A 21,196-nucleotide genomic window follows, 5' to 3' on the forward strand; every position below is an offset into this window, starting at 1 on the left:
TCTGGCTACAGCATCACTCCCACGCTACCAGGAGATATAATGATGTGCTCTCTGAGTGAGGTGGGCACGGGCCTGTGGGAGAAGTGCTGTGTGATCCTGCCACAAACCTTTGTATGCTGCCCTGTGGCCACGGTCATTATGCACCAAGGACTTTTTTTAATTCCTCCATTCCCTCCCACGAGTCCTGCACCACTGACTGCTACACGAGGGACTCCCTGCAGCCCCCCTCTCCATCCTGCAATGGGCTCTGTGTGTGCCCCGCTTTCCCCCACCCTAGCTCTGGCTCCACTCTTCTCCATGGTGCCAGGGATTCAGCGTACCATCCAGTTCTCCTGCCTCTGCCTTAAGCCAGGAGTGCTGCATACTCTGTGTCCTCCGTGACTGCACCTGCCTTGGTTACCCAAGGCTAGAGGATCACACAGTTTGCTGCGCCAAGCTCCTTCCCCTGCTATTCCATCCCTGCCAAGCTCCTGTGTGCCTCTCTCCTGTCCCCTTTCCCCTGCTTCTACGAACTTAAATGTGCATCATGTCACCCCGATGCACTCTTCTCCCTGGGAGATGAGTGACTGAGTGTATCAAGGGCTGTGGGCTGTAGTCCTCTTGGTCTAAGGACATAGGCAGATGAGGTTCTTTGGATAAACATGAGATCTTTTATGAGACCAATTAAATAGTTGGAAAAATTGTTCTTTGCAAACTTTGGGGCAAAAAGTGAAGGGTGTTTGTGCCCAAAAGCTTGCAAAGAACAATTTTTCTAATGTTTTAGGTGGTCTCATAAAAGGTATCACATTTACCCAAACAGCCGTGTCTATCAGTGCATCAACATATTCAGCAGTGAGCTGATGATGTGGGAGGTGTTAGGGTCTGGAAAATGCTGCCAGCTGCCAACCGTCACTTCTCCGGCCTGTACGGTCTGCTGGGCTCCCATCGGCATTGCCTCGAGCCAGGCAGGTGGAGAGAGGCTGAGCGTAGGGCAGCATTTGTCTAGACCAGCTAAAGGCCCCTCTCCAGTTGTGTGGCTGGCCTTGATTTGGTCGTGCTTCTATGACCAGAAGATAGAAACATTTTGTATGATTCGATGCTCGACTCTGCCCCTGGACCACCTTTAGCTCCGGTATTTTGGTGCTAGAGATTTGTGCTATGTAAGATGCTTTTCGCTTGGCCAGCCGAGTGGGAAAGGCTGGGGCAGGACAGCCAGGTCATCTATCGGTGTCTGGGGTCACAGCAGGACCCTTTTGACTGCTGTTTCCTGCTGGGTCCTGCTGGCCTGCGTGCGTGCTCTGCTTTCCAGTGGAGGCGATGGGACTGGGGTCCCAGTCGCAGTGGTACTCTGCTCATAGGTCCAGAAATGAAGGGTCCAGTTTCAATGGAGAAGTCAACAGTTCGGTGGCTGTATCTGACAAGATCACGGCTCTGAGCAGTAGCGCTTCCCCCGCCACAGCGGTGAAAGTGGCTCTGAAGCGTGCAGTGCCATGTGGCTATTCATACCCCAGTGGCCTACTCATTAGCACTCTGTCTTTCTGATGCCATGGATCTCATTATAAATGACTTAAGCCCTAGGAAAGGACATCGATCTGGCTTTGAAACCACACAGGTGGCTACGCAAGCATGTCCTCCGAGTCAGCTGTTACTGTGAATCACAGGAATTCATGGCTACACTGGACCATGTTGGACTTGTGGACTTGCCCATGCCTTCAGGCTTCAGCACCAAAAGCACCAAGTAATAAAATCATCCTCCCTCAATCGGCCTCTCAGCCCTTCTGCTTTATCTGTCTTCAGCATCTTTCGTTTGAATCATGCCCGTCTCAAAGCAATTCTCACCATGCCCCCTTGGCTGCAATCTCACGGGATCTTGTGCAACTGGCAGTTACCACCTATTATACAGGAAAAGGGCTGAAAGAGATAATTGCATGCCTGAGAAATGACTTCATTTCCACTCCAAAGTTATGGCCTTTATTGTGAATTCACCCTTCTGATATGTTTTTACTTCTTCATTCATATATATTGATATTTGAGTCAGCCTCTTTTTTTTTCCTAGATGCTGCATTTTGTCAAATTATTAAAAATGTGGAGAGTACCAAAGCAGCAAATGTGCCATGCTCTGTGTCTCATCACATAACTGCATAGCCTTGTGCTTCACTGCTCGTTCTGAAACCTTGTCTTTTATCTCTCTCCTGCCTCCTCCACGCCTGGAGAAACGTGAGTCTGAGAAGCCTCACAGGTTTTCAGACTCTGACAGATCACCAAATAAATAAATGGGCAGTACATTGATTGCTGTGTCATAGATTACTGAAAGTAGCATTGGTCCAAGGTCCATAGCTTTTATATTTAGCCTGGGACCGCTGCCAACAAAAAGCTCTGCTAGACTGAAGAATCAGTGACAAATGTAATGCTGATGCATTGTGATCTGGCAGACTACAGAAGCACTATTTATGCCACTGGAAAGCCAGGAATCCTCTTTTAATTTGTGTCTAAACCTGGCGGTTCCAGGCTGTTGACCGAATGTCTTTCTGACTATCATCTTGTGTTTGCCCCAGTTCAACTCTAACTTGATTTTAGTGACTGCAGCCAGAAGAATCTTTAGGTGTGAAAAACAGTGTTTTATGCTGTCTGTAAACTGGCCATCCCGGCTTTCAAACAGTATAAAGCATTAATCACTATTATGAGTTATGAATACAAACCTGCTGCTACCACTCCCCTGGAATTGCAGCAACGGGGGAACAGGATGCCAGTGGGGTTTACGTGACTCTTAAGTTCTGGTTTATCTCAACCCATCAGTAAAAAAGCTTTCCAGACCCCTGAGGTTTGAGACAAGTGTCAGAAGTTGTTCAAACCTCAATGCAGAGAATCGGACAGCGAGGGCTGTTTGTTGGGGTGGACTGAAAATGGGGCATGGAGCCTGTTAGGTCCACCTTAGACATCAGGAGTGACAGCAGGTCATTGGCAGCCATTCGGCCATGCTGCATCCCAGACTTTTCTGCCCTCTCCACTGAGACTCTCAAATATTCTCTTCCAGGCTACAAAGCAAATCCATGAATGTCTAGAACCTCCCCCCTCGAGATGATACACAAAATAGCTTCCACCACCTCCAAAAGCCCACCCTTGTACAGCTGCTCTTGGAGGGAGAGAGCTTGAAGGTGAGAGGCCAATCAGGCTCGCATGGGCTCTGGTGGCTTTGAGGTCTCCATTCAGCAAGCCAACTAAGCACTGAAGTCAGCACTGAAGTCTGTGCAATAGGAAAGGTGCAGTCTGAGTTGGTAGCCACGGCAGAGACTATCACAGGGGTGGCTTTTGTTCTGGGTCAGATTCAAACTGGACACCTGGACTTGCAGATCTCTTGAGCCATCCCAGTCTCTATCAAGCGTGGCCATTGGTGCAGCAAACTCCAGCATGCAAGATGTAGTAAATCCTGGCTTGTCTAGCTGTCTAATGCCTCCTGTTTGTGTCTTTGACTTAGCTACCCACTGCTCAAGCTCCCGTTACCTGGAACAGGACCTGTGGAGTACAGTACCCCTGTGAAGGACTACGCTCCACCTTCTTTGGCCCCCAGCCCCCGGCAAGGAGACCCCAATGAGAGACCCGATTGGGTAAGTCTGCACTACTGTGTTGTACATGAGTGTGTACCTCCAGTGCCTTGTGCACCTTTGTGCCATGAGCTGGTGACACACCTGATGATTTCTGCACCTCGCATGGTCTGTCCTGAGTCTCACATCCTACCAGGAGTCTGAGTTTCCAGGCAACCAGAGTAGGTAAAAGCTGTCAGGAGCTGTTTGTTGAGGGTTTGCTTGCCAGGGAGAAAATGGATAATTGTAGCCCTTGGCCAGCATGACGTCTCTTCAGTTGCTCGTCTCAATTTTTCCTCAGTTGTTTTAAACGAATTTAGTTGCAGCTGCTGGATTGATAGGCCAGGAGGCAGTGTTATGTCACCAGCCCAACGGGTGCATCACAGGCTGTGGGAGAGGAAGCTACCCTGTTCCTCCTCTGCCCCATCGCCTTGCTGCTGCTGCTTAAAGTTCCCACCGACAAGGGGTAGGGCAGGGTCACTTCTTGTTTATTATCTGATGGCCTTGATAATAGGGATGCCTGTGGGCTGGGAGCTGGCTCCTGGCCTACCAACCAACTAGCAAGACGTAGGCAGCTGACCAGCTACCAGAACACAAAGGCTGTCGGTCGTGATCCGCCTGAGCTGGGATCAGGGTGGTGGCTGGGAGGTGAACCGATCTGTTCCTAATTCTTGGAGTCTTGTAACTCACCCTCTGTAGGCTCTCCTTCCACCCCACAAAGCAGCTGAGCGTCTCCATCACAACTAGGAGCCTTTTCCTGGCAATGTTGCCAGTCTGTCTCATGGCCAGTGTGAAAGCTGATTTCTTAAGGCCAACGACCAAGTATTTTCCATGCGACTTTAAGCAGCCACCAGCCCCAGCTGGCTGCCCCAGCATGACTAGCGTGCTGTGCTAATGAGAGGAGGCATGAATACAGGGTTCACACTGACCTGGGGAGGTAATTTGGGTTCCTTGTGTTGACTGGGATTGTGCAAGTTTGAGACACATGGCCAACTGCATCGAGCAAGAGTTTATCTTCACTTTTCCATGAGTGGACTGGGACCTTTTCACCAAGGTCAGTAGCTGTAGTCAAAAGTCACCTTTTCTTGCATATCATAGCTCTGCTAGCATCCTCCACACCCCCATGGCTCCCGTCTTTACTTTCTGACACCTCTTTTAAACAGAGACTGCCTAGTGTGTCAAAACTGCTGGAAAACCAGGATCTTCCTGCTTCTCGTGTGCTCTAGAAGCAGGGAGGTCCTGGTTGAAGCCGTGTCTGTTTTCCCCCACACTCTTGCAGTTGCCACAGTGCAGCCAGTCACAGCAGTTCCCATAATCAGGGCTGTTGGCTGGTAAAATCTCTTCTGCTGTGCCCGTCCAAAAGCAGCCTGTAGCTTTCTAGTAAGTAAAACAAGTGGGAGGAATGTGGAGAACTCCTGACAGAGGTAAAAGCACTTGGAGCCAAAAACTACAAAGGCAGAAAACTGTCCCGAAATTAAGGCAAGAAGAGAGAAAGGATGTGGTGGGGAGGAGGACAAGCAGCTATGGATGGAGGTCACCTGTCCATCAGTCCTTCAAAGGAGGGGCCTGCAGAAAAGGTTAGGAGTCAGTGCTCTAGCATTTACTAAGGAGGTCCTTGCCTATCCCAGCTCCTTGCAGTCTTCACATCCAGCCGCTGTTCCCAGAAGGTAATTCCCTATTGTCCCTCTGCTTTCTTCCACAGTATGTTGGTGCTCCCGTGGCCTACATCCAGCAAATCTTCGTGAAAGCCACCGTCTCCCCCTGGCACAAGCACTTCCTCACTGTTGATGTGTTTCGTTCACCGCTGTCCCGGGTCTTCCAGCTTGTGGAGGAAATTAGAAACCACGCCCTGAGGGACAGGTAGTTACAGTTTATGGATGTCTGCAGAAAGCGTGCAAGTGCCTGTCAGTGTTGTAAGGGCTCAGCTTCAGACCTAGTGCTCGGTGGGTCTGGGTCCAGCCATCAGGATTGAAATTCTCAGATTCTGGAAATGAGAGATGTGAGAATGAAGCTGGACCTGATGGCAGGTGGCAGGCGTCACTCACACACGTCACACCTTGCCCACCACAGCACAGCCCTATTCAGAAAGCTGTCAGACGTCCTCCCGTAGCAGCCTTGGGGACCCAGGGCTGGCAGGGACTTCCCAGATCACAGAGCCTGTTCCCCTACCATCACAAACAAGCATGGAAATCATCCCTTTCACAGACAGCAGTCCCAGCACCTCTCATGGTTGGAAACCTCCAAGTTTCCAGCTCAAATCATAATTTGTGGTTAGTGTGTACCCATTTGTCCTTGTGCCAGGATTATCCTGTAGCCTAAATCAGCCTTTTTAGACTCAAAGCACCCCTGAATGTCTAGGCACCCCTGGTTAGACTCAAGGTACCCCTTAGGAAATGCCCGCTTTTTGTTTTCACTCCTTCTTGACTACAAAAAACACTAGAGCAATTATTCTGTGGCAGAAAACTCAGAAAGACCATACCTGGGCAGCATGTTTCTAACACCATGGATTCCTTTTTGAAATCTCTGGGTTTATCTTGTGGTTCATGTTTGGATCTAATAGTGCTAGCATTGCATTGCACCCTTGAAAAGATCTCAAGGAACCCTAAGGTGCTGCAGCCTCCTGGATGAGCATCATTGGCTTAAATAGCTCTTCTTCCTTTCTGGTATTTACCTCCATGATGTACTTATAAAGGAGCAATGTTTGGCTAGGCCGGACAAGCCAAGCTTTTAGGCTTCCCACCTGAAGTCGGCTCTCTGTTTCTTTGATGACCCTCGTGGCTCTTCTCCGCACCTTTTACTGACAGAATTCACTTCTTGGGTGACCAGCATGGGAAGCAGGATCTCAAAGGAGGTCTCGCCACTGCAGTGTACAACTACATCCCTGTTTCATCACTTCTGCTGGAAATACCTCTCCTGCCACATCCTAGAAACTCGTTTACTTTCTTGCATTGTGTTGGTGGCTTGTGGTCACTCTGTGATCAGCCCGTACTCCCATGTTTTTCTGTTCCTCACTTGTTTCCAACATATGAGTTCCTGGTCTCTCACAGGAATTGTGTTTATTCACAGATTCACAGAAGTTTAGGGCTGGAAGGGACCTTGTGAGATCACTGTGTCCAACCACCCCACTATGGGCAGGAAAGACTCCTGGGGACAAATTTTAGTGTCTAATAACATGACATTGCACTTTGTGCTAATCATTTCACCCCATTTGTGTTTCTCCAGTTTTCAAGGTCATCCAGTTTTCCTGTATGATATCCCAAGTTTCCTGTGCGTTGACAATACCACCCACCTGTGTCATCAGCAAATTTCATTAGCGCACTTCAACTTTTGTTCCCAAAGTCATTAAAGAAAATATTTAATCAGACAGATCCCAAGAGCAGTCCTTGAGGAACTATGCCCATCCCTTTTTGCCTTATAGCTCGAGTCTCAATCCCTAGCTTAACGAAAAATGTATCATGCAGCATTGTATTAAAGGCTTTATTGAAGTCTAGATAGATTGATTCTACTGCCTATTGCTTACCCAGAAAATCAGTTATTTTGTAAAGAAAGGCTTCAGAACTCTCTTGCCCAAGTCATTCATTGTTGATAAACCTACGTTGCATATTATCCCATTGCCAATTTCCCTCCATGTCTTTAGTATTCTTTCCTCCTGGGTTTGTTGTAAAACCTTGCATACGGCAGAGGTCAGGCTGTTGGGTCTAGAGTTGCTCTGATTGTTTTTTTCCCCCTCACTTAAACATATGTTATTTGCCAGGCAAATGATACCACACTTGCCTTGACAGACTTATTGCTGCCAGCCTTGCGAGTTCAGGTGCTAGGTCTTTGGATGAAGATTATCTGGCTCCTTGGACCTATCACGTTCTCTGAATGTTGCCTCCCCCACGTGTGGTGATTTCCTTGTTCATTTGTCCTCGCTTCTATTAGCCACCTTGCCTTTGTCCCAAAGCTGAGCAGCCATCGCTCCATTGAAAACTGAGCCAGAGAGTGGTAAGGTAGTGATTCGATTTTCTGGCTGTACATAGCTTCTCTTCAGTCTCAATTCCATCCTCGCTGCACTTCTTCTTTCTTTATTCCATGATTTTTATGGCAAAAGAAATTTCCACTGTTTGTTTTAATTCCCTTTGCAAGGTCAAACTCAGCTGGGGTTTTGGCAGCTCTTGCTTTAGCCCCACCTGGGCTCCTGACCTTCCACATATATTTCCTTTGCTGATCTGTCTTTTGTTCTATTTCTTTCTAGGCTTCTTGCTTATACCTACTATCCTTTCGGAGGAGTTATTCGTCTCTTTAGTGCTGGCACACTTCCATACTAGGTCTCAATAGCCTTGGCACTGATGTCCTGGCTGTGCATGTTTGTTTTTAGTTCATCTGCCTCTTTATCTTCCCCGTATGGATCGCGATTGGGGGATGCTGTGCGTTCGTCAGTCACCAGTTACAAACAGGCTGCTCCCTGTGTCTCTGTTATCTCTGATCAGTGCGATGCCCTTGATGGTCAATGCCACTGCATGTGCCAACTAGAAATGAAGGGCTGTGTACTCTCATGGCCAGCTACAGCTAATCTTGGTAAGAAAGGTTCTCCTTTTTCTAGCTGTTTGCAAAGTCAGTCTGAAAGGAACACCATATTGTTTCACATGCTCTCAGATAAGGCACACATGGGCTCACCATGGCTGATTGGTCCCAGGCATCCATGTCACTCGCCCTCTCCTTTCAGCTCCAAAGCTCAAGCTTTAACTGTCACAGCTGCTGCTGAATTGGCAGCAACTTTGGGCTGAGTTTAACTGAGAACTGGACTATATAGCACGGGCCTGGAAAAGCAGCACAGCCCTCAGCATCCATTACAACATCCCTGTGCCTCCATTCCAGTGTGGAAATCAGCTTCATTATTTAAAACACACACTCCAGTTTTGAATAGCCATATTTGGGAAAAGGGTGCATGTGGTATACAGTTTAATGCAGCAACATGGTACGTGTGATATCCTTTGGATTGTGTACTTGTTGAGATATCACATTCCATTTATTTTAGCCCGCTCCAAAACATGCGATGTGCTGGAGCACTTATTTTTAATAGGGAAAAGTATAGGTATATGCCAAAGCTGTTAGTGCCTTATGTTGGGCATTGAGTTAGAGCAGCTGCTAACGTGGAGTCAGTAAGACATAGGAGGCAGTTTTGTCAGCATTAGATTCTGGAGTTATTTGAGGCCTGGCTGCAAGAAAAGACCAGAATCCTCCCCTTTCCCCGAGTTATTGCTTCACGTTCCTTGCTGATTCAGGCAGGAAGCTTTATATCTCTTGCCTGCCTGTGGTTTCCAGTTGGAATGTTTCCTGTGCACCCGGGAGGGTGAAACACGGCGATTTTTGTGGAATGAATAATCGGGCACAGGTGTGGGGTGGGCCACGTGTTCTAGGGCGGGTCCTGCCGGCTGCCCGGGCTATGTCCACTTCCAAAGCATTGTTCTCTTTCTCGGCAACACCTTGTGCTTGAACAGCCAAAGGGAAATTGCAGCCACTCCCATGCCCTGCGGTCCCTGGGCCTTGCACAACCCAGGGCCTATATAAACCAAGATCGAATCGTGTCTCATGGGCCTCTGATTTATTAGTGCAGATTACATAATCTTGTGCTGAGCAAGTTTTTATCTCATTGTGTAGAACACATGGCACTTTTGTGTGCCTGACACTAAAGGCAGGTGCACACCACTTTGCCAGCTGGGAAGAGAGGCACTTACTATGCTACGTAGGTGACGGGTGCCTTCCCAGAGCCTGAGTCCGCAGCATTTACTTGTGTGAACAGTGTTTCGTGAGTGAGGATTGCAGGTTTGCACTTGCTGTTAAGGAGCATGAGTACATACTGCTCTGCGTGGGAACTGGGGGTGATGAGGTGTCTCCATTAGGTCATGCCATGGCCTGAACAGTTTCATTCTTGCTGTGTCCTCGGTATGTTTTAGAGCCCTCTGCAGCCCTTAACCGATCATTACCCTAAACACTGTGTTGGGTTTGGATTGGCAACTGCATTTAGCAAACACAGAAAAGGAGAGGCAGAGAGATGAAGCCCAAGTTTTCTAAAGGACTCCCTGCTTCATAATGCAGAATCATAGCGTCATAGAGAAGTAGGACTGGAAGAGACCTCGAGTGGTAACATCTAGTCAGCCCCCAGCCTGAGGCAGAATCATCCCTGTCCAAACCATCCTGTGCAAATCCATAATCTGACCTCTTCATAAAACTACCATCAGTCATGATACAAAACAAGATGTAACAGTTCTTGGGTCCTGTTTTAAAAGTGCTGACCTTTCATGACCTGTGTTTTAAGTCAGAGGGTGCTTCTACACAAGACAGTTACTGCGGAGCTCCTTAATTATCTCTGCAGTAAAGTCTTAGCCATCTACACATGTTAGGCTGCAGGAAACTAATTAACTCTGTTGTAGATTAGTACTTATAAACTCAAGTACTATCCTATGGCACCGTTCTTTTTTTGCACAGCAGTGCATGTATAGACGCTGATGCGGCTGGCTGGGGCACGAGGGTGCTTTAGCCCTGCACTGGAGCACCCATGTTCCCCAGCCAGCCCTTCAGCATGTTGAGCTAGGTTGGAGAAGCCCCGGGGTGGTAGACTGACACCTGCCCCCCTTCCCCCCACCCCGCCACCTCCCCTCCAGCCAGGGCTGCTCTAACACAGATCTATATGCTGTGGTCCCAGGTGCACATGTAAATGTGGCACCTGGGAGCAATAAACTCCGGTACAATATGCTCTGGAGTTTATTGCATCACATTAATTTCACCCAGTGGGAACTTCAGTGGCCAGCACCTCTGAAAATCAGCATAACTTTTGGCTTTAGAAATGGAAGTAACTCAGGCAGGCACACACTTTAAAACAGTATGCCCACATGTGTTGAGTGCAGGGTGGAAGTCGGGTATCCAGGTTGTAGCCGTATTGGTCTAGAGGCAAAAGGAATCAGAACTTGTGCCAGAGGTGATATCTTTTATTAGACCGACTAGATAGTTGCAAAAAATATATATATATATATCTGCATGCTTTTGGGCACAGGCACCCTTCATCAGGCATAGAAGATTGCAAAGATTGTAGAAGTTCTCTTTGGTAGAAATGAAAATTCATATTTCACAGGAGAGTGGAAGGTGTGGTAAAGTCTCCTGTTGGGTGGAAGGCAAGAGTCCATAGTAGGTTGGAGGCCTTCTCCAGGACTACAGCTCCCGGGCACTGTCATAATAAAGAACGGGAGCAGTAATAAGAGGCGTCCTGGGTGCACCCTGCTAAACAGCTTTGTCTTTCTGACACGAGTTGTTTGCCCGCGCTGCTCCTTGTGTGGCCTGGGCCTGTCTTTCAGTTCTGGGACCAGAAGCTTGGAGGAAGTTTGCCTGCAGGTGACAGACCTCCTGCCCAGTTTGAAGAAGCTGCGCAACCTGCTGCCGGAGCATGGCTGCCTCCAGCTGTCCCCGGGGAACTTCTGGCAGAACGACCGCGAGCGCTTCAACTCTGACCCAGATATCATCAAAACTATCCACCAGCATGAACCAAAGACACTGCAGATGTCAGCGACCCTCAAAGGTGAGAGACCATAGCTACCAAGACACTGGGGTGGCTACCTCCATCCTGCCCTGCTGTCCTTAATGCACCTCCGAAGGCCAGTAATGCTCAGTTGAGTAGTAGGTTTTTTACCTCACAGGAGCTCTGGGATGAGGCCACCCAGCTTGGTTCATCTGTGGGTTTACATCTGTGTATGGACGCAGCCTTCTAGGTGCAATGCGGATGACCTAACCCCTCCCTGTCCCTCCTTACAGACCTGCAGGCTGTTTGCACATAGCAGGCAACTCTAGCTAACCCCATGGTCTTTATTACTCTGTTTGCTTGCATCTCTCACCCAGTCTCTTCTCTCCGAAGAGCAGTGGCTGAGCTGCCCAGAGTGTGTTGTTACCATTGATGAGCGAACATTCATTGTGTTCCATACTGCACCTCTGCTGGTTATTGCTGCTGTTCACCCAGGGGGCTTATCTCAGGCTGGGATGCTGCAGGGATAAAAGTGTCTCTGCTCTTTTCATTACGCAAATCAATCTGAGGCTGAAGTCTCACCGTTCAGCGGTTCCAGGACGCCAGAGGAGTATTTACTCCCTCCTGTCTAGAGGGATGCTGGTGAGGCCAGGAAGCTTTCCTTCTGACTGCCTGAAAGGAGGCCTTGTAACCCTAACCCTCTGTCACTAAACAGCTGGTTGTGTTGAGCACCCGGAACGTGTTCAGCAATGACAGCACATCGAAGGAGGACATGGCCTTTTCCCCTGGGAGCGCAGGTTCCTCATAAACACACAAAAGATGGAGTCCTCTGGAGTGGTGTTCTTTTAGAGCTGGGTGCGTGCCTTAGTTGAAGCAGAGAAACGAGGTGTCATGATCTAAGGATAAAAGCAGGTCTTGGATTTCTCTTGGAACAAACACTTTTATCCTAAAGTCCTATGGGATCCTACAGGTTCCCATTCTCCCACTGTAAGGACCTGTGAAGTACCCAAGGTAACACTTTCTCCCAGGACAATTGCTGATTTGAGTTAATTGCCATTCAAGCTGTGTGTATAAATGATTGTCCCTGCGCCTGTTTTGTTGCTAGTCAAAGCCCAGGACAATCAGACCTGAGATAAACCTGACATCTGTTTTTAGCCCAAGTGTCCCTAGCAGGGCAAGTTGAGTCCTGCTAGAGCACACCCCATATCCGTCACCTCTGGGCTGCGTGTCAGTGCTTGGGTGGGTGTTCAAAGACCAAAGACATACCTGCTCTGTGAGGGCCCTGCAGTCCCACAAGAAAGGACATGTCCTCCAGCGTCCTTGGTAATGGGATCTCATATCTGTTCAGGCCTCTTACCCACACAGGTCTTAGCCCAGTCTCATGGTGTTTTCTCATGGTGTGTGTTGGCAGATCTGCTTTTCGGACTCCCGGGGAAATACAGCGGGGTGAACTTGTACAATCGGAAGCGGGTGGTGTCCTACACTGTCACACTGGGTCTCCAGCGGTATGATGCCAGGTAAGGAGCTTGGCCTGGGCTGCTCCCATGTTAGGCCATTTTGCTGCAGGGCTTGCTTATTCAGATCTTGGCAAGTTTGCTGTTTGTGCTAATTGGCTTGTTCTCTTTCTGTATCCTGTCAGGGTTTTAGGCAGAGCTGTAGAGCACTTGGAGGTCCCGAGATGGGAGTGGGATTAAAGCACAGGGTAGAATCCACACTTTCATTGGACACTTGATCTTAACATGGCCCACCTAGGAGCCACAGCTGCCAGCCATTGCCTTCGTGATGCTGCCAGTTGGCCTCTGGGAAGTCGGTTTGGTTCAGTCCAGTTTCTAGGCACTGGATTTCTGCCTCCCAGTAAGACCCATCACACTAGGCACTAACTGATCCCCTTGATGGCAACCCCAGCAGAGAAAGCAGGGACTGAGTGAGCTGGAGGATGAATCATAGAATCATAGAAGTTGGGTCAAAGGGACCTTGTAGATCTTCAAGTCTGACCCCCGCCTGGGTGGAAGAAAAAACTGGACTCAAATGAGTCCAGCCAGGTAGGCTTCAAGCCTCTTCTTAAAGCCCCCCAGGGTAGGAGCCAGCACCACTTCCCTTGGAAGTTGGTTCCAGCTCCTAGCTGCCCTAACTGTGAAGTAATTCTTGTGGATGTCTAATCTAAACCTCCTCTCCAATAATTTGTGCCCATTATTCCTTGTCATGCCAGGGGGTGCGAGGGGAAACTGTGTCTCCCCCAAGCCTTTCTGGTCCCCCCTAGTGAGTTTATAGACAGTCACAAGGTCCCCCCCTCAGCCTCTTGTGAAGGCTGAACAGGTTTAGGTCCCCCAGTCTCTCATTGTAGGGTCTGTCCTGCTGTCCCCGGATCATACGGGTGGCCTCCTCTGGACCCTCTCCATGTTGTCCACATCCCTCCTGAAGTGCGGCGCCCAGACCTGGATGCAGTACTCCCGCTGCGGCCTGACCAGTATCGTGTAGAGGGGGAGGATCACCTCCCTGGCTCTACCTGAGATGCATCTGTGGATGCACAACAAGGTCCGGTTAGCTCTGCCACCTGTGACCTCGCGTTGTCGGCCCCTGTTCATCTTGGAGTCAGTAATGACTCCCAGATCCCTTTCTGCCTCGTGCTCTCAAGAAGGGAGTTTCCCATTCTATATGCTCCTCTCTGCCCTACGGGTGGTTCTCCCAGGGAATGGCTGGCACATTGGTACACCGGGGGGAGGCTTCCATGTCCAGGATGGTCAGTCAGCGCCACTCATCAGTGCCACTTACGTAAACTCTGCAACAGTGACCACAAGGGGCCTACCGCTACCTAAACCTCTCCAGACACGGCTCTGCATGCGTGGAACAAATGATGCTCGTTCCTGCACAGCGCCCCTCCTTGAATCCTGCTTGGTGGCGATGTAGATCTTGCAAGGCTGTCACAGCACCTCAGTGCTGCAGGAGGTAGGAAGGAGACACCCAGACCTGGCATTTGGGCCTGGGCAGGAGCCTAGCTATGGAGGGAGGCACTGTGTCCTCAACCTCATTAGACTCAGGGCCCAGCTCAGAAAATGCCGGCTCTCAGCTTTCACTTGGTTTTTGACTATGGAAGAATACCAGAGCAATTCTGTGTTGCAGAGAACGCAGCAAGCCCACAACAGGACAGAATGGCTTTGACTCTCTGTATTCCTGTGTGAAAACTTTGATGTGAAAGCTTTGTTGTGTGAATTGTGTAGAGTGTTTGCACACCGAATGGTGCTAAAGTTATGTGGCACCCTTAGAAGGATCTCACAGCACCCCAGGGTGCACCAGCACCATGGTTGAGAATCCCTGGAGTAGTGTATAGGTCTGTAGGGCTGCTTTACCAGCTGGCCCGTAGCCACTGTTCTCCCCCATCCTCCCCAGGGGCACAGCACTGAGCAAGTATCCAGTCCTTCTACTTTTCTCCTTTGTTAGGTTCCTCACCAGCCTCCGGTCCCGGCTCAAGCTGCTGCACCCCAGCCCCAACTGCACCCTGCGGGAGGAGAACATCGTCCATGTCCACTTCAAGGAAGAGATTGGCGTCGCCGAGCTGATCCCCTTGGTCACCACCTACATCATCCTCTTCGCCTACATCTACTTCTCCACGCGTAGGTCCTGGGAGGGAGGGAGGTCAGGCTAGTGTCCTGTTGTTGTGCTTTCCAGCAGAGAGGCTGGCAAGGGTAGAATACGCCCTGTGTGTTAGAGGGGGCAGAGCCAGGCCTGTGGTGCTGCTGTTTCCTATCAGCCCTGCAAGCCAGTGAAGCTGAAATCCAACTGAGATGCAGTACTTGGACCCAGAGAGGGAAAGGCCCAGTAAGCCATTTCCTCAGTCTAGGCATAACGGTTCTCTATGGCTTAGCATACGGGACTCTGCTTTGTTGTTTGACACGTCCCAGTATATCAGCTCTTCCTCCATTTCTCTGGGGAGACCTGTCAGCAGTTTGGAAAGTCTCAGGTCTCATGCACGTTTTGGGTTTGTGGTGTCAGAACTTACCAGTGAGCTGAGGCTACTTTCAGAGGTCCTTCCAAATGTGGCCTGGTCATTATGGTAGTTGGGATAAAGTTCTCTGGGCCATCCAAACATCTATCTTGTGTCCTGTGGTACTGCGCTGCCGTGTCAGCAGCCACTTAGAGCCTGAGGCTGGGATACGGGTCTTACACCACTGGGCCTCGGGCTAGCAGGCTCCATGCTGTAGGAGGTGACCCCAGGGATCCCTTCCTGCTGCCCATTTTTGCTCACTGGTTTCAGGGCCTTGTGCTCTCTCTTGCAGGAAAGATCGACATGGTGAAATCAAAATGGGGCTTGGCACTAGCAGCGGTTGTGACAGTGCTCAGCTCTCTGCTCATGTCCGTGGGGCTGTGCACTCTCTTTGGCCTGACGCCAACACTCAACGGAGGGTATGTATCTACAGCCAAAGCTCCTGCTAAAGGAAGGGGTAAGGGGAGCTGAGCCCTGAGTCTATCCAGAAAACAGCAGCATAGTCCCTTGTTTCTGTAACCAAGCCTTCTCCTAATCACCCCACATCCTGTCGCCCAGACCAACCCACCCCCATGCTGAGCTCAGGACCCATGCCTGCTCTAACACCAGCAGATCTGCCTGGGCTCCATGCCTGCTCAGGGCATTTCTCTGCACAGCCGTTGTTCCAGTTCTGCTGACAGTTCAGTGTGACAGCCTTTTATCTGCCAACACCAGCAGTCTGGCAGCTACACACCTTTTCCCCTTGTCCCTACCTCCTTAGGGTTTGTGATTGGCATGCCAGGGTAGGAAGGTATACCTTCCCTGACTCAAGCAGTTGGCCCTGGCAGGAGGCTTTGGCTCTTGGATTCACTGTGCTTGGCCCACTGAGGTGTGGGAAGCTGGGAGCAGCGGACCCCAAAAGCCGCTTCCATGAGGAGTCTCATTGGCTTTGGCTGCCCATAGGCAGCTTCTTGGCAGGGTTGGAACTTGCTTTGAAAATTACGTATTTAATTATGTGGGAGACCTGTCTGCTGCAGGGATGGGGGCTGTATGTCTACCAAGATAGAGAGGTGCTCCGTAGAGAAGCGGTGTCGAAGCATTTGCTCAGAAACTCATCTCTGGGTTGTAACACCCTTGTCAGCAGTGGCCTGTTCTCTGACGTCTCTGTGGGGAAGGTCATGCTAGAGCACCTGGAGTTGCATCCTGACTCCCCAGGTGGCTGTGATCTCCGGTTCATCTGGAGATGAAGGGGTACATTGCATTGCTGGCTCCTGACACACACCGCTTGCTAGAGGCCCATGAAATCTTCTTGGATGGAGATGGACACATTTGCATGTTGTTTTCTCAGAGCTGGCAATAGCAGTGGTCTGTCGGCAGGGGAGTTCCTTCCTCTTGCCATACCCAAGGGGTGGTAAAGGGGTACGTATTCTCATCGCTGAGATTCCCACTCTTCCTTCTGGTCCTCCCCATGTGTGTATAGTCACTAGAAGAGATACTGAGCTGCTGTGACTTCTCAGGACCTGAACGGTGCTCGGCTGTGTCTTCACTTCCTCACACGCTGAAGCACTGGTCTTTTAGCACTTGTCAGAGGTGAGGCTGTGTCAAGAGCAGACAGATTTGGGGTTCTCTGGGTGTGATGGAAATGATACCAGCAGACCTGGGAGATGCCCACAGGAATGGAGTGGGACTCAGTTACCCACAGCAGCTCTTTCACTGTAGCCTTTTTTGATTCTCCCCAGAGCACCTTTCCTCCCATTACCTGGTATTGAACTTTCCAGGATGGGTGGCATGGTCTTCTCAGGCACCTCTGTACCCAGTGGCCATCTACCAGAGCTTCAGAAAGTACCAGACCTGCCCATTTGGTTTAGCTTCCATGTGACCCTGGCCTATTTCTGCAGCAGGGTGGCTGCAAAGGAGTGTTTTTGCAGGGCCTGTATTTATTTATCAGCATCTCTCTCTCACGGATTTTGTAAGGTACCAAGGTGCTGTTTTGAGATCATGATATAAACCCCAGGAATATCTACAGCAGCCCATGTAGCCCTTTACTCCTCAGTGGCAAATTTCATCTGAGGATCTTAGAGCACATTGTGACTATTAATGAAGTAGAGTAACTGTAAGAAGCAGCAGCATTGTCCCCATTTTACAGATGAGAAGGCTAAGGCCCAGAAAGAGTCAGTGGGAGGGCTGAGAAGAGAAGCTGGTAGAGCTCTGCTGTAATTACTGGGCATCTCTCTGAATGTATTGGATCAACCAGTAAATGACTCTTTTAACAAAAGACCTGAGGTTGGAGAAGCACTGTTCCCCTCCACTTGATTCAGGTCCACCTAAGTCAATGGGAGTATTTCCACTGGCTTTATCAGGTGTGAGGTCAGGCTTTAACACTGCGCCTTCTGACCTGGAGCGATGAGCTCCATGTCAGTGTTTCCGTAGACAGGCATGGCAGAGCCTCCCCCATTTCTCAGTCCTGTTCATACTCCTCAGAGGTGCTGTGTGGCAGCAGTGCCCTGTGCAGTCTGACTCTCCACTGCTGGGGACTGGGGAGCTTGGGTTTCTATGCCTTGTTAATAGATGGCAAGCAGCTTGTGTTTGGGGAGCACGTACGCATCTCCTTTTCATTTACACGGGATGATCCTGTGTTGAGCAGGGGGTTGGACTACCTGCTAACCCTGTTTTTCCATCATTCAAGAGAAACGGATGTCTCCTTGGATTTTAAATTATTAGTTATTTACAGTATTAACAGTTAGTGACCTGTTTAATCTCTGTGCCTGGAGCTGTCCTGCATCTCCATTAGTTACCTTCTGCAGCAACAGGAGCCACTGGTTAAGTAGGATGTGGCTGATGTGAGAGTTTATGGTTTTGTCTTTCTTATCTCCTCTCCCTCTGATGCCCTCTGAAGATTTCTGCCCAGCTTATCTGGAAGCCAGTGTACAGGGCATCAGCAGGTGCACTTCTGAGCCAGGCTGGATTTTTCTTTGCCTGCTCTGCCGACATCTGTCTTCTGTCTCACTCACTCTCTCCTTCATGCCTTCCATCCCAGGGGAGCCCAAAATGCTTTTCTCACGTACAGACCTGTCTGAAAGGATCATGCAGGAAAATGGAAATGAGCTTGCTTCATGGAAGCACCTTTGATAACTAGAGCAGAGCATGCTCTCTGGGTCTGGGAAGCCTGGGGGTGGACGCTGTGCCTGTAGGCTGTTTGTGTGTGTGCATTTATTTCACTTGCTACACCGCAGCTTTGGCAAAAAATGAAGTGAGCACTGTAGTCAGTTAAACCTGCGGGAGGATTGAAGTCTGTAGTGTAATTGCCAGCCACGAGGCTGGCACATCTGCTGAGAAAAATGCCAGGGAGTGTTTAATGGCAATCACCTGTGGGTAGGAGTCCAGATTAATGTCCCACCCGAAAAGGAAGCACCTGTCACACTGGGGCAAGATCTTCTCATTCCTCAGCATCTGGAGGAATGAGAAGTATCCCCTGCTAAACTCTGGGTTTTTCTGTAGTTTTTCTTTCTGGAGAGCTGTCTCCTGTCCCAGTGTAAGCAGTGGTTAGTTCATGAGATCTGTTCAGAGGACCGGCTGAGGTGGCACGCTGGCAGACTTCTAAAAGAGATAGGGGTCTATAATTCCCCAGGGCATCCGGAGAAAACTGGTCAGGGAGCTCTGGGGAATGGTATTTTATGGATCTGTGGCAGCTCAGGTTCCTTTTCCTTAGGCACATTAAACAGAGAAGCTAATCAGCCCTGTCCCCACTCCTTTAGTTACTTGCAAAGCTGCACGTAGCTCGTGGTTCTTCAGTCATGGAATTTGCCATCGTTTCCACCCCCGTCCACGGACAATACTTTAGAGACACAGCTTTAGTTACCAAAAGCTCTGCCTGGCCCTCAGAGTCATGAAGATCAACGTAGAAACATGCAAAAACTGAAATCTGGCAGCTTTGAGCAGTGGGTCTAAGAACTGTTATCTCTGGGGCCTAAAGATACTACAGTATTGCCAGTATTAACCATTTAATTGGTTTAGGAAAAAGCAGCGAGCTGATGTGCTTTCTCGCAGTCCCATCATCTTTCACATGATCAGAGGCCCAGCTGCCCCTCAGCTTCTCCTTGATGGCTTCTGTGCCATAATAATGTGCTGTCGGTAGAAAGTTCTGCAGCATCTTGAGAGATGGAGAGTGCAGGGAGTACAGCATCCTTACTCGCTGTGAGTACATGGTCGCAGGACTGCCCACGAGCTTAGCCAAACTCCTTGCAGACACTGCTCTTTAAATACACAGCCCTTTCGTGCTGTGGTAGAGCATGGACTGAAGCCAACTTCCTCCCGTCTTTCTCAAGCCTTCTAACTGCAGCCTTTTGACAGCTGCCACGCAGGGAAGCAGTGTGTGCATTTAACTCGTGTGCCTATAACCAAGGATTGTTACAGTGTAAGGCAACACACTGGGGCTGGCATTGAGGTATGCAGCTAAGTGAATGATGCCCCTGCCAGGTTTGTGCCTAAGTGAAGTTCTTTGTAAAGGGAATAGAGCTTGGTACAGAGCTAAACAGCACAGGAGCCGAGTCCATTCTTCATTCTCTTTATTAGAGCAGTGAAACCCCTGCGTTGTTTAATTCTGAACAAAGACGCCACCGGGCCGCAGTGCCAAGGTGCCCTGGTAGCCGAGGGGCCCGTCTCCAGAATGTAGGTCCAGCAAAGTGACTTTGGCTCTGCACTGAGAGGGGAGATGACCGAGCAGGGTTTTTCTCTGGAGCACGGCTGGTCTGGACAGCTAATCTGTGGAGGAGGGTAGAGCTCCCTAGTAGAAATCTGTTACATACCACCTTTCCCCGCCCCACCTGGGAAGCATAGAAGAGTCAGGCTGGCAGGGCCCACAGGAAGTCAGGCACCCGCTCTGGGCAGGATCAGTCCTGTCTGAAACATCCCAGACAAGTGTTTACCTGGCCTGCTCTTAAAAACTTGGAAATAATCTGACAGGCACAACTACCAGGCACAACGCCCGATACATCAGAAATGTGTGTTAGCTTACCACGGGCAAAGCAGGGCCCTGCCAGTGTCCTGCCACTGCAAGCACAGGAAGGAGTTTGTTAAAAATACATTTGAGACATCCCAGCCATGCCCCCACTACAGAGGAAGGCAAAGCCCCTCAGTCGGTACCAGTTTGACCACAGGGTATTGGTCTGACCCTGGGTAGAGGGACAAGACCCTCTAGCCAGGAATCTCTGACTTTAGGTCCCTGCAGGAGCATTGGCACAGCCCAGTCACTATCCCAAGCTTTGGCTCTGAGAGAGGTGAATAAAAACCCCTGACACCTGTAGCAACAAATGTCTTCCCAGCCCCTTGGGGCACCCAGCAAAGCTCTGGAAACTTGTGTCATAATGTAGGGGAACTGGAAAGAGTGGCCTTCACCTCACAGGCAGCACAGGAGAACACGTTAGCCAGTGCATCCCCCCCTTGCTGACCTTTGCCTAGCAGATGGGCCAGCGTGTGCATTGCTCTGCCCTGCTCTGTGCCTGTGCTGGTCTGAGAGCTGCGCCCTTTTCCCCTTGCAGAGTTCATTGGCCAGCCGGCTGCTCAGCGAGAGCCTCCTCCCACCTGCAGCAGGTCATGGGAGCCACCAGCGCAGGGGAGCCCAGGGCACAGGTTGAGTTCTGCCTCTTATTTTCCAAGAGAGCAGCAGCCGCTTCACCTTGTTTAACGAATCGATCGGAGCGAAAGGGCTGAGTTAGCAGGAGCCCTGAGCAGATCGTGTTCTTAGCAGCAATGTCTGAGCTTGCAAGAGACAGGACGGTGGCAGGAGACATCTCTTCTGCTTTCACTTGTATATGTGTACTGGCTGCCAAATCCTTGTGCATTACTGAGGCCCGTGTGGGTATAGGGCTCAGCATGGGGACCGGCCGTGCAGCAAGCAGAGAAGGTTAATTTGGGTGCAGCACTGCTGTCTCACTGTTGTGCCCAAGGCTGGTTTGCCAAGGAACTGAGTTTCCTTCTCAGCTTTCTCCTGCTGTGTCCTCTCGGTCCCATCGGTGCTTGCAGTGTGGCCATTCACTTCTGTGCCATGGACAAGATGGTGGCATCTGAATTAATCTTTCCTGGGCTGGTGTGAGCAGCAGGGAGCACAGCAGGTGGTTTTTCAGGGGAGGCAGGAGGGCTGAATAGAGCCCCACAGTGACCTGGGACAGGGGCTTATTTTGC

General features: G+C 50.1%; 1 protein-coding gene across 2 annotated transcripts in view; it reads left to right on the top strand.

The window, feature by feature from the left end:
- The window catches only part of SCAP (SREBF chaperone), an 86,090-nt gene that overhangs the window by 45,262 nt on the left and 19,632 nt on the right, over positions 1 to 21,196 (top strand). For both annotated transcript variants that reach the window (XM_019529049.1, XM_019529057.1), the window contains exons 3-8: positions 3,455 to 3,584; positions 5,263 to 5,420; positions 10,895 to 11,115; positions 12,467 to 12,572; positions 14,494 to 14,666; positions 15,330 to 15,456. In XM_019529049.1, the coding sequence (XP_019384594.1) occupies positions 3,455 to 3,584; positions 5,263 to 5,420; positions 10,895 to 11,115; positions 12,467 to 12,572; positions 14,494 to 14,666; positions 15,330 to 15,456 (915 nt within the window). The remainder of the gene's footprint in view (positions 1 to 3,454; positions 3,585 to 5,262; positions 5,421 to 10,894; positions 11,116 to 12,466; positions 12,573 to 14,493; positions 14,667 to 15,329; positions 15,457 to 21,196) is intronic.

The sequence above is a fragment of the Crocodylus porosus genome, unplaced genomic scaffold (genome assembly GCF_001723895.1).
Source record: "Crocodylus porosus isolate Cpor-Errol unplaced genomic scaffold, CroPor_comp1, whole genome shotgun sequence".
NCBI lineage: Eukaryota > Metazoa > Chordata > Crocodylia > Crocodylidae > Crocodylus > Crocodylus porosus.